The 13,028-nt window shown below is 39.8% G+C and overlaps 1 protein-coding gene across 1 annotated transcript; it reads left to right on the top strand.

Annotated features, from left to right (window-relative positions):
• The first annotated feature begins 11,177 nt into the window (after window positions 1-11,177).
• On the top strand, window positions 11,178-12,461 carry LOC146488631 (uncharacterized). The gene is made up of 2 exons (XM_085116824.1): window positions 11,178-11,533; window positions 11,924-12,461. Exons 1-2 carry the CDS (start codon window positions 11,281-11,283, stop codon window positions 12,316-12,318), a joined length of 648 nt encoding a protein of 215 aa, XP_084972950.1. The 5' UTR covers window positions 11,178-11,280; the 3' UTR covers window positions 12,319-12,461.
• Window positions 12,462-13,028: the final 567 nt, after the last annotated feature.

Raw genomic sequence — 13,028 nt, 5'->3', positions numbered from 1 at the left:
GCCGGGCGTTTGACTTTTGAACGTGTCTTTAGTCCACGATTCTACAGATTGCTTCCGTGCATTTTATTGTAACAAAGCCAACAATACAACTGCATAATGTATTTCCTGTAGATACCATTACCCCCTTTTTTCTACACAAAATAAGTTCCTTCGTCTCAGGCGGAAACCTGACCTGTTGTTTCACATTCAAATCAAAACAAAACCAAAACAAATCCACCCTTTCGTTATCAGTCACACCTTTAGCCACAAAGTCAAACTTGGGCATCCAATAGGCGTGTCTCTAGCATAAGTTTCTTCAGGCTAAATGACTTAAAAAGGGGGGGTGTGCCTAGGGTTGTCTAGCGGTGCGAGAAACGTTTTTCGCTACCAGAGGAAAGCATTCTGATTGTCGCTGAAAAGGCTTTCAATGAAACCACTTTCAATGAAGCCACCACCGATCTCCTTGAACTTCTCAAAGTTGTCACAAAAGACCAGCTACAACATCTTTAATAGTAACAGTGGCGCAGGTAGACGGTCTCGATTCAAGCGGATGCAAAGCCTAGACATCGGATGATTGAGAAATTTGAGATGACACACACATGATACATCGGCCAATCAGAAACTTCTGTTCTCACACTCAGTAAGGATAAGTCCACATGTCTTCCCATGACAACAGTCTTTTATTCTTGACAACATCATTACTTATTCAAATTTATGACCTGGAACACGATTCTCGTTGCGAGCGACACAGTTTTTGCTTTAAAATGTTTTAGAAGACATATGTTGCTCCAAATTTTGCTCGAAATATGAATTATTGCTCAAATGTTGCCCAAAGTGCGAAAAAGTGCTTAAGGGTGCTCAAAATGCAAAATAGTGCTCCAAACTAAAAAAAAGTGCTCAAAAGGTGCTCAGCGCAATCGGGAAAGGCCTACTAGTCGACGCCCAAACCCCGACTCTAACCCAAAACTAACCCTAAATGTCCAGGTCACGTGATTTGAATTGTTCCCTTAACTTAACAAATGAATTTTCTTAGCGGAAACTCTAACTTGCCATTTTTCATGTGAAACAGCGAGAACTTGAGATAACAAATATAAGTGGGGCATGTACAACTTTATTATGAAGGTATTTAAAGTATTATTTGACTAAGTCATCATAAATGCCTGTAAAGGATGTTGACTTGAGAGTTCTAACCTAACCAGCACCCGTTTACGTCCTTGTTTGTTCCAACTGATGCAACGACTAAATGCGTCCGCCGTGACGCAATATGCCCCAACTAAAATACAAAATATCCCGATATTCCCTAGGTGATATTCTGGGGAATTTAGCCCCGTGGCTGAAAGGGGACGGTCAAATTTGATCAAACATCTAATTCTGTGGGGCCCGAGGTCGCATCGTGTCTGCCGCCATCAGTGGTTCACGGAAAGTGAAGAAAGCAAATATCAACTTGATAGACGGATTCGAAGCGGAGGTACAGCGTTCTTTCGTTCTTATTAGTGCATTTAACTCAGAGCTTACGTTTTCTAGGTGAGTTTATTTTCAGTTGTTTCCAAGTAAACAGTATAATTTAGAAGGATACGAAACGGTAATTTTAAATTTGTTAACTATCCGAGGACAAATGGTACAATTTTGTTTCACGTCAGGACATAAATCGACCATGGTGATTAGTCCGGTTTGAAGGTATACTTCCACTGTCTTCTTAACAAGAACGTTTCAACTGTCAAGAGGATCTTACCGTTGTTTCGCTTCTATTAAAACACTATTACGCGTAGTCTTTAAATTTTCGCTCTTTGGGCTTTTTTTGATCAGAATAGGATAGTTGTTATTGACAATTTGTAACAAAACAATGACTTTAGTCGTGAACTTTAAATTTGCAAGGACTACTTGGACAAACAGAAGCAATTTGTAGCTAGATTATCGGGCTTTATCTAATTCAAAATGGTCGCCCCTTGAAGAGTCCAACCTGCCCCAAGTCCCCCTGACAAAGCTGGAGGTCCCTGAAGTATTACCTATTGGACCGCCTATTTGACCGCTACTCCCAATCCTCTGGACAGCACACTGAATATCCTGTATAAAATCGGTTAAAATTTAATATTTTCACATAATCAAAATATTATCTAGATTTATCTTTTGCCTTTTATTGTCTGTGGCATGAACCCTGCGTGAAACGGTTGTTGTTGTTTTGGTCGTCACTACTAGGACACTGATGATGGATGATGATACTGTCTGACGGCTACGACTCCGAAGCCTCTCAGGGGGATCTTTGAGGTTCCGAAGGAGTACTATCTTGGATTGCAGCAGACTTCGTTGGATCGCTTTCAGATCAAAAGGAGTTTCAAGGATTTTCCTTTAAAATCTCGAAAATATTTATAAAATATTTGCTTGCCTGATAGAATTTTTATGTCTTCTCTCTTTGACAAAAGTTTATTGGATAGTCAGGGGAATTGGGTCTGGGGGAGGTGTCAATAGCCATTATGTCCGCTCCCTCCTAGGTTTTTCGCAAATGACGTGAAATACCAAGCAATGTGCTTGCCATTCGTCTCTATTACTCGGCTGGCGTGAGAAGCTGAGAGACGATTGATCGATGTTGTGTTTTTTGAAATGCAAAATATTGGCGGCAGACTTATCCAAACTACGGAGGTAGCGAAAAATAAACAAAATGGCAAGAAAAACTGAAAAATGTTATGACAGGTAGTCTGATATTTCGGTTTGCCACAGAAACCTTCCTTGGGGGCTGAACAGAAACAAAAACGTGAGAAACTCGTTACAAATAAAGGTTTAAAATCTAAGAGCGCGTTTTTTTTATCCACAATTCTGGAATAAGAATAGTTGGTACGGAATGCTAGGAATAACTCGGATTTTCTGCATAAAAAAACGCCCGCCGCCAGAACGAAAGATGTAAGACATTTCCACCTGTTCTCGCAGGTTATTGCCGACGGAGAGTAGCCATTTTTCTTCATGTCGTCGGCAATCATTCGCCAAATTGCCCTTTTCTTGTACGAAACATCACTGAAAAATACCTCGTACTTTTGGTACAGTGAAATTAGAAGCAATGTTTCATTGTGTCCAAAAGTATAACCCGATTTTTTCTCCGGTAGAGACGTATTTGAATCGGCAGCGCTCATCTCGCTGTCCGCCATCTTGGCTTTTCATTCGCAACATTCTGTTCATTCTGCCCCTGGGAGCAGAATGGATGGAATGGCATTCTGTCCATTCCAGAATAGGAATGCGGAATAGGAAAAACGCGCGCATTTTACATTCTGGCCATTCTCATTCCAGAATTGTGAATAAAAAACGCGCCCGTAAATGTGTGACAATGATTGGTTGTTTAGGACTAAGTTAGAAGTGTGAGGTATGTCATTGGCGTGCTATTTAGCCCAGAAGAACTCAAAGGATAAGTAACCCTTTCTTACAATTTCAAAACATTTGCACTCAAGTTATCATACTGGAAATAAACACAACATACCCGTCGAGAGTGAAAGGCTCGGGTAGCCCCGACAACGGTTTGTCCTTAGCATAAATCACAACAGTTAGGTAACTGGTCATAATGGGTTTGTTTGAACAGGACCCACCCCCTGGGGTAGGGGGGTTATCAAACACACCACCTATCAGTCATGAACATTACCGACAAAATTTTATTGGCTTTAAAATTTGAGTTGACACAGAAACATTAAGCTCGCAAGAGCCAGCATTGCTAGATAAACAAGAAATTAATGAGTTTTGTATCTCATTGTCATCATTTACTGCTGGATAGAGGGGTGGCTATGCAATAAAGACATCATCTTTTGGGGTTGAGGAAGGGGCGTGTAGGCAGACATCACCAGCTATTTTCTGGTTTGGTGGGTCCTGTTTGAGTGTAATAGTTTTGACCACTTCCCTTATTGGATGTTTGTCACATGAATGTCTAATGATCAAGCTCCATGAGTCTCCTATAACTCACTGGTAGACCATCCGAACAAGTACACTCATTTTTTTTATAAGAACCTTTTTAAATAAGAACGAGAGCTTGGGAAGAACACACTATGAACCCTGCCAAGACTGAGACTGACGTAAGAAAGTATTCTTTATATATTTTATTTATGAAGTTGAGTAATTTGTGACTGTTGTGGAAACTGGAACATATTTTAGAGAGTCTGTTGCTCATACACAAAAAAGTTGTAACATAAATACATACTATAGAAAACATAACGGAAACTGGGGCAGGTGTTTCTCCACAGCATCACGAGGCCAAAAAATTGACTATCTTTTCTGATGAGGTTACAGTCAATCGTTTATGTTTAACTCACACTTAAGAATTTTCCAGGCCCAAACGACAAAAAATTAAGAACATCGAGTTCCAGCTCAGCCTGAACTCCAATTTTCGACGTTTTTATACAAATCCTGAGTCTAACCGAAAGAACATGGGTTCAACTCCTGTTGGGAGAACTTGGACTTCCTTTTTCCGAGAACGTTTTTGTTAATGACTGAAAAATACGTCTATCATTTATTTGCAAAAATTACAGAGAGATTTAAGGCTCGACGTTTCGGAGTCATCTTGACTCCATTATCAAGAGAAAAAATCAGTTTGTGAACGCGGATATTTAAATAGGCTAGACCTGAAAATTAACATATTAATAGATGGTTAAACAAATACTTTAGCGCGAATTGAATCAGTTTGCACGTTCAGTTCTGGTTTCAGTTTGCGTATGAATAGCATCTCATGAATGAGGCAATCAAATTTGCTGGTGCATTTCGCAAGAACGTGAAACAGTTCTAAAAAACGCTGTGGTATCTGGTCATTATGTTGAAGATGGTAGTGTTTGTAAATTATCATTTATTTGCCAGGCATAAAACGTAACATCACACTTCTTTCATATGAGAAATTTGTGATCGTTTTTATTACATGTAAGTGTGACAAAAAAGTGAATGTCTGCCTGATTCCATATTTTCATTGTAGTGTGACATGTCAACGATTGCGTAGATCTAACCCCAGCAAAATTGGTCTGAGTAACTGAAATAGTTTGGGGATCCCCTCATTAAACATGCGTAAACACGTTAGTTATCTCGGTGATGTTGCCTAAAAACTAGATGTGCATACCTCAACATTTCTGATCGATATGGACCATAAGGGTCACCAACACATCCACAACACTCTGGGCATGTTTGCCCTGCAACAAGCCGTACCTCTTATGTCCCTCTTTTTTCTTTAAGCGAAACAAAACTGGATGGAGCAAGTGACCAAGTGCCTTAGATGGCACAGTTAATTATGCAAATTGTGGTCTTGTCTTTCTCCTTTAAAGTTGGTATGGATTATTACTTTACCATCCGCAGTTCGTTCCTTTATTCTCCTTGGCTGATAGGGTCTGATAGTGTTGCCACTGCCAACCTCAGCCGCATTCTTCAACCGTTAACAACCGTTTCTTCAAAACAGTTGACCTTGCAGACAAACATGAACGTTTGTCATTACTTTCTGCACCGTAAATTCAAGAGATTTGTTTCAGCCTCAAAGTGCCAATTCATCTTTTGCGACCTTGGGTCACAATAAACCCCTCTAGGAGCCATTTTGGTTATCATGTAATTTGAGGCAAAAGAGCCCTATCTGAAGACCATTTTAGCCGACTCTGCCGGAACACATTTCAGCCCGGCTTAGGGGCATTTCAGCCTTTGAAACTAGAGGTCCTAATTTAAACAAATTATACTCCACAATAGCACTACACTGTATTCTTCTTTCATTACACTTTGGATCTTAACTGTGGTAGGATAGGTTTGGGTTTCGGTATGCGATCCAAAGGAAAGCCTTCAAGGTGTTTAATGTTTGTGTGTACTGTGTTAATTTCATCCTATTTTAATAAATATTTTTCGCAAGGACAGGAAAGATTCAATTACTATATCAACAACAACAACAACAACAACAACAACAACAACAACAATTTATTTACAAATTCAGCCTATCGCGTAATTTGAAACCGATAGGCTTATTCCGCCACCCAGTCTGATGTTTGTGAAAAACAAAACAAAACAAACAAACAAAAAAACAAATGGAGGATTCCCAGGCGCGGAGAGGTCTGGAAAGGTTTTTTGGAGTATAAACGGAACCACGAATATCAAAAGTTTCAAATGGGACGTCCATCCATGTTCGCTTGTCATTTTGATGGTGTCGAAATTTTGGAAATTTGACAGTTCGACATAGCCTGATGGATATACTGCAACCACAAAAAATAGCAAGGCAAAAAAAAAAAAAAAAAAAAAAAAAAGAAATCCTTATGTCACATGGCATTCGATAAATCACCCCGCCTGGGCTGCCACAACTGTATTGGAGACTCTCCAATACAGTTGTGGCAGTTGTGAACTGAGTTCCTTGTCTCTTGAGGCCCGGCTTTTCTTCTTTTTATAGGATCTTCATAACCGTCACAGACCACAATCAGCAGCAGACCATAACTGCTAAAACAAACAAACAATAACTTTATTTAACGAGGTCAGCCTGTACATTGATGGCTGCTAACCCAGTACACACTTTTTGTGGAAGAGCGGATGATTAAAAAAAAGTCCAGGCCTTGATTATTAAGAAGATATGGATTGCATTTAAGAACTGAAGTTAATTCCTCCTTGTTAGTGTACTCAGTAGTCAATTTATAGTTTTCCTTTGAAGTTTTTCCGAGCTTGATAACTTTGGATAAAAAGCGGGTGCATTGTTGCGTCATATCAGCACGCGGGAATTTTTAACCACAAAAGAGAAGTGCTTGGAGAAGGCCGGACTGGGGGCGAGTGCTTCTCTGAGCACTTCAGTTCTCAAGTGTTCTTAAAATTTCCCAAGTGTTTATATAACTCAACAATGCACGAGGGGCAAGTACTTTCACTTTTGTTATATTAAAACTGGCGGGCTGTTGATGTCTTGGCGACACTATTATTCCCAAATTTCAAAAAACATAGTTCTAATTGCCAATTTACACATTTTTTTTTTCGTCTTTGATGCAATAGTCCTAAGAAACTAGTTACGAAACGTGAATTATGGTCGGAGATAATGAACTCAATTCCACCAATCATAGCGCACGTATGAGTCACTTCGAACATTTTAGTATACAACAAAGAAACAAATTGGAAAACACGGTTTATCTATTGTAGACCCATTGTACAAGAGAAAGCCATTGTTGAAATCTGCCGCTGTTTTTTTTTTTTTTCAGTTTTCAGAACGAACGAATGACCTTCTACACCAATCCTGAATAACAGAGTCTTAATGGGGCGCCGCATAGAAAATGTAGCCTGCGTCGCAGACAGTCTATACAATCCCTGATTTAGGACCATATCGAGTCTTGAGTGACAAGTCCGGCTGCAACGCAGGCTAAGAAAATGCCATTCAGGGTAGTTTTTGATCGCCGTTTTCCTGGTCTGGTGAACTTATCGCAAAAGCTGCCGTCATGATGACCTCATTTGTTATTGTCAACTCGTAACGACGTTTTGCGTGGAACAACGCAGAGGATACGGACTGTTTCCTAGGTTGTAATCGTTCCCTTATCGATCGGGTACAATCGTTAAGATAAATACGATTTTATCGATATATCGTAGAACACCGTTCCTGTTTATTGTTGTCCGAATCCTGGAACAGCAATGACGAAAGATAAAACTACCAATTTTCCAGTATTTCGTTCAGAGCTTTGGCGAGGAAGTAAAAACCTTTTTAAAAAATGAGATGATTCGCGAGCGATTTGTCCTGCGCAGTTATGTAACAAAACATGCCTGTTTGTTCTGGAACAGCTTAAGGGATTATCAAATCAATGGTGTCCGGGCTCTGCGTTGTATACTTTAGTGAATCATGTCATCAATTCTCGTAATTACCCAAAGGAACAGCGTGTAGCCAGTTAATCGGCTATCTCTAAAATAGGGAACGGGGAATGGAGGAATGGGGAACGGGGAACGGGGAATCTCTAAAATAGGGAATCTCTAAAAGGGGGAATCTCTAAAAGGGGGAATCTCTAAAATAGGGAATCTCTTAAAGGGGGAATCTCTAAAATAGGGAATCTCTAAAAGGGGGAATCTCTAAAATAGGGAATCTCTAAAAGGGGGAATCTCTAAAATAGGGAATATCTAAAAGGAGGAATCTCTAAAATAGGGAATCTCTAAAATAGGGAATCTCTAAAAGGGGGAATCTCTAAAATAGGGAATCTCTAAAAGGGGGAATCTCTAGAATAGGGAATCTCTAAAAGGGGGAATCTCTAAAATAGGGAATCTCTAAAAGGGGGAATCTCTAAAATAGGGAATCTCTAAAAGGGGGAATCTCTAAAAGGGGGAATCTCTAAAATAGGGAATCTCTAAAAGGGGGAATCTCTAAAATAGGGAATCTCTAAAAGGGGGAATCTCTAAAATAGGGAATCTCTAAAAGGGGGAATCTCTAAAATAGGGAATCTCTAAAATAGGGAATCTCTAAAATAGGGAATCTCTAAAAGGGGGAATCTCTAAAATAGGGAATCTCTAAAAGGGGGAATCTCTTAAATCTCTAAAGCTTTTTTACAACCACTGTTTCGGCAGGCTTTTTTGTTGTCTGATACTGGGTAATAAACACCGCGCCAAATGAGCCTTGACCAATTACTTCCTGGCTCGTAATCTCGTCCCAGCTAAATTTTGGGAGCCCATCAAACGCCTCAAGCTTTTTTCTTTTGCTGGCAAACGCCAATGGAAACTTGAAATTGTTATCCATGTTGACCTGAAACCACCGACTTGAAAAAAGGTCGACCGAAGGTCGGGATGACATGTCTTATCTCAACACGTTCTTGCAGCCATTTCCTGCCATTTAAATTGGAAGTTCAAAAATGTTTGCCAAAAAATTTGACCGCCAAAAATTAGAAGATACAAAAATTCGCTTAGTGCGACCCGACCCTAAGAGAATTTGTCTTTTTGGCATAAAAAAGCAGACGCTATTAAACCTTATATTCTCATTACTAGTCTTGTTAATTACGCCATGAAACGTAACCAGCCAGACACAATGAAAACATATTTAGCATGTGCAATCTGGGTGGCTTCCGGCCTACGTTATCCCAGGGAGATAAGCATGTCTGGTACCTGAGTGATAACATCATAGATAAGGTGAATTTTTTCCTTGACCAGTGAAACCTTTTTTTTCTTGAAAAACATTGAGGGCGTTTGTTGCAACTTTCGAAAGGCATATAAGGAAATTGGTTAGGGCTTTTTTATTAGACATCGTTGTAAGGCCATTAGGGCTGATGGATCAATCGCAACACAAACAACGCACATTTCACATTTTTGAACTGATCACTAGATAAGCTTTAAGCAGGCATAAAGACGTCTGTCTAGTCCAGTTAATGATGGTCGACGCGTGCTACAGATGCCAGGCCCGGTTCCAGTTCCAGTCATTTTGAGTCTACGGCTTATTCAGAGATTCAATTGCGCTTTTATCTTTACCGTTTTGCAGTAAGATGCTGTAGGAAATTCGATTTCTCTTGCTGTATGTGGCCCTTTGGTATCGATTGGCATAATTTTTTTAGACCACCCCTACCGAAGATATTGCGGCAAGCGACCACAACAATTTATTTTTATCTTATATATCTAGTAATTATGACAACAACTGTCAATAATATTATTGGTTGTTAGCAAATGCTGTAAATGTCTCTTAGGAAAAACTCTACTTCTAAAACGTTCTTAGATTTATCCAGTTTGTTGATAGATTCTCCCGTTTAGAGATTCCCCCTTTTAGAGATTCCCTATTTTAGAGATTCCCCCTTTTAGAGATTCCCCCTTCTAGAAATTCCCCCTTTTAGAGATTCCCTATTTTAGAGATTCCCCCTTTTAGAGATTCCCTATTTTAGAGATTCCCCCTTTTAGAGATTCCCTATTTTAGAGATTCCCCCTTTTAGAGATTCCCCCTTTTAGAGATTCCCCGTTCCCCGTTCCCCGTTCCCCATTCCCCATTCCTCCATTCCCCGTTCCCTGTTTTAGAGATAGCCCCAGTTAATCTGATTTCATTTCCTTTGTACAAGGGCTAGCAGACCCGAAGGCGCCGCTCACAACAACTTTTCACACTTTCGGTGACAAGCCGTGGTGACAACGCTCACACATCCGTCTGTCCAGTTACACTTAGGCACGACGCAACATTCTCGACAGCGTTTGAAAAACTTTGAGCGAATTGAAAGAAGTCTCATTTTTTGCAGTGAAATGCCTTTTGTCACATTTTGGTTCCATTACTATCCCTTGTTCTGGAACACATGCCTTTTACATCGTCTACAAACGGGAATATTTTTGGTGTAAAGGAACTGAGAATTCAATCAATATTTTATTTTTATATAAATTGGACTTGTTTGCTTTTGGTTCCATAAAGATAGAGGTACGCGTAAAACAAAGCTCGCTTTGAGAGAAGAAAAAATTATAATGATAATTGCTACACACACACAAAGCGTGAAAACAAATACAAGGCCACAAAACAACAAGTAGAGGAACGCAAGGAAAATACCGACAGGGTTATTTCCGACAACCGCGATGGCAATTTCGATTAATCTTGCTTCCTTCCTTGTCAATGGCAATAATTCATGGTCTTGCCTACTTGCGGAAGTTCCGTTCATTCAATTCAATGAGATGTAGACGGAGTTGCGCAAGGAACCACGGTCCAGCAAGTGACTGAGCCGATGTGCTGTCGACGAGGACGACTTTTCAAACTCATAAAAAAAGTTTCTTAATATAATTTGGTAATGAAAAAGGTCGAAAACGATCTCTAATTGTTTTTAATCTTGTTGTATCACTTCCAAAGTTCGATCCAAAATAATTTCCAAAATATGGATGAATTAGAAGACCTCGCTTCCACAAAAAAAAAAGAAAAGCACTTTGGTTGCCTTCCCATTGTTTTGTTGCCAAACAACTATAATTAACCCCATGTCCAATATGAACCTTGTGTATAAACAAATTTCTATTGGTCAACAGAGCGAGAATACCGCCCGAACGATCAAGAAATAAAAGAACAATGTAAACTGCCCGATTGATGAGAGACATTACATTTCATTATTCGCGATCACTTCTTGATTGGCTTGGTGGAGAGTAGTGATTTCTTTATTTTACAGTTGACCATGGGCTGAGTGATAGTGAATTTTTGTCCTGGTGATCCGTCTGAGGGTAATTTGAGTGGCCTCTCTCGCCTGTCATTTCAATTATTTATTAGCCAATGGCATGAATGTAGCTGACGTAAAATATCCCAGCCCCTGTAATTAGTAACGTCTGCCAGAGAGAGAGAGCGTAATCCGATAAGAAACAATACCGACTCGGCCAGTCACTAATTCGTGTCCGCTCGTGCGATCATACAAAGAAGACGGCGGGCGACATCCAACAATGCAGAATTCGATTTCTTTCTCTATAGAGTCGATTATTTCCAGAACAGACCCTCCGAAACAAAGAGAGGATGAAAGGAAAGTAGCGTTTAGTTGTGGTCCGCTCAGTGCTATGCAGAATTTGGTCGAGCTCACTCCACGAGGAGATTATTATTTGGAAGAGGCCTTCCCTTGCTCCAACATGGCGCGAAAAAAATCAAACAAACATTTTCATGGAGAGGACCTAATGGATCTCTCTTCCTCCTCTCCTTCTGGTAAGCCAACTATTAATTTTATTTATTGTACATATACTGTTTTCAAAGCAATCAGAGGAATGTAGGCAAAAAGTGCTATAGCTATGCCTCTCAACGTGTGCCTAACAATACTCGTACTTTGGGGAAACCTTTTTCAGGAATTGTTAAACCGGATAATTTTTTACTGAGCTTTAGCTAAGAGCTTTTACAATGTTTTGAAGTCTGCCCAATTTGTCGCAGGAAGGTAATTGCCCTTTTTTCGTGTGCATTCTGATGAAAGCAAAGGTGTTTGGTTTTTGTCGTTCCGTATATCCATCTATATATACCCAGTTAGGCCGAATGTTCTGTATTCTAAAACCTCTTCTCACGTTCAGAGTATTGATCTAGTCTCTGTTTTTGATTGCAAACTAGGAGACGAAAGCCATCCCAGTCCAAGTTCTCCCGCAGGAAGCGACGAGTTAGAAGATGAACAAGGAGATCAAAATTCTGACTCCGAGGGTGGAAACAAATCACGGCGAAAAAGAACAGCATTTACAAGCCAACAACTACTAGAACTTGAAAGAGAATTTCATTCGAAGAAGTATCTTTCGCTTGAAGAACGATCACAGATTGCTAGGACATTGAACCTCACTGAAGTTCAAGTTAAAATTTGGTTTCAAAACCGACGCGCAAAATGGAAGAGAGTAAGAACGCTGGGAGGGCCTCAAGCTCATGGCAACAGGAAACTTCATGCTCCCAAACTTGTTGTTCCCATTCCAATTCATGTGAACAGATATGGACCCAAGAACCAACTGCACATTTCATGAGAATGCTAATTTATTAATTTATCGAAAATGGACAATGCGCTTGGTTGGTTTTGAATGATTATGGTTTGTGGACATGGAAGATTATCTGTTGTTCGAATGGAAAGTCTGAGGTAATGTGCACTGTGCTAGTGTGTTTTGGCATTCTCTTTACTTTGGTCAGTTTTGTTCACGTCGCTAATATGGCATGGATAATTGCCTGTTATATTCAATTTGTTGTAAATGGTGTTTTAAAATTACAATGCGTGGAAGCAGAAGACAGGACAATGATGAAAACAAGGCATAGTGTTTGGTCAACCGAGACAACACTAATTATTCCTTCCTTAAAAGAAAGACTTGTCGTTTACTTTCGCATACTTAGAATAAACTCAGCCTATCGAAAAACTATTCATCTCTTTTGTACGTGATTAAAATTCAGCATTTCTTAAGCGTATTTAAGGACCAAATTTCATCCTTACGACGCCATTTTTGGTACGAATATACCTAGACGACAACAATTATAATTCCTACTGTGTGTTTTTGCTGTGTGCTGTTCGCACCTCAGTCGCCATCATGTCTACAGTATAATGCTTTGGGATCCTTGCGGCAACTTTGAGGGTGTGAAAACAGCATCTTTTAATGAGAAGTAATTCTTTTCAATTTAGAACTAATCTGGCACTTCACACCTCAGAAGAAACTGGCTGTAGCGTTTCTTCCTTGAGAAATCTCAGTAG

The sequence above is a fragment of the Pavona decussata genome, unplaced genomic scaffold (assembly GCF_977016875.1).
Source record: "Pavona decussata unplaced genomic scaffold, jaPavDecu1.1 SCAFFOLD_9, whole genome shotgun sequence".
NCBI classification, from domain to species: domain Eukaryota; kingdom Metazoa; phylum Cnidaria; class Anthozoa; order Scleractinia; family Agariciidae; genus Pavona; species Pavona decussata.
This window is presented reverse-complemented; position numbering and strand designations above follow the sequence as displayed.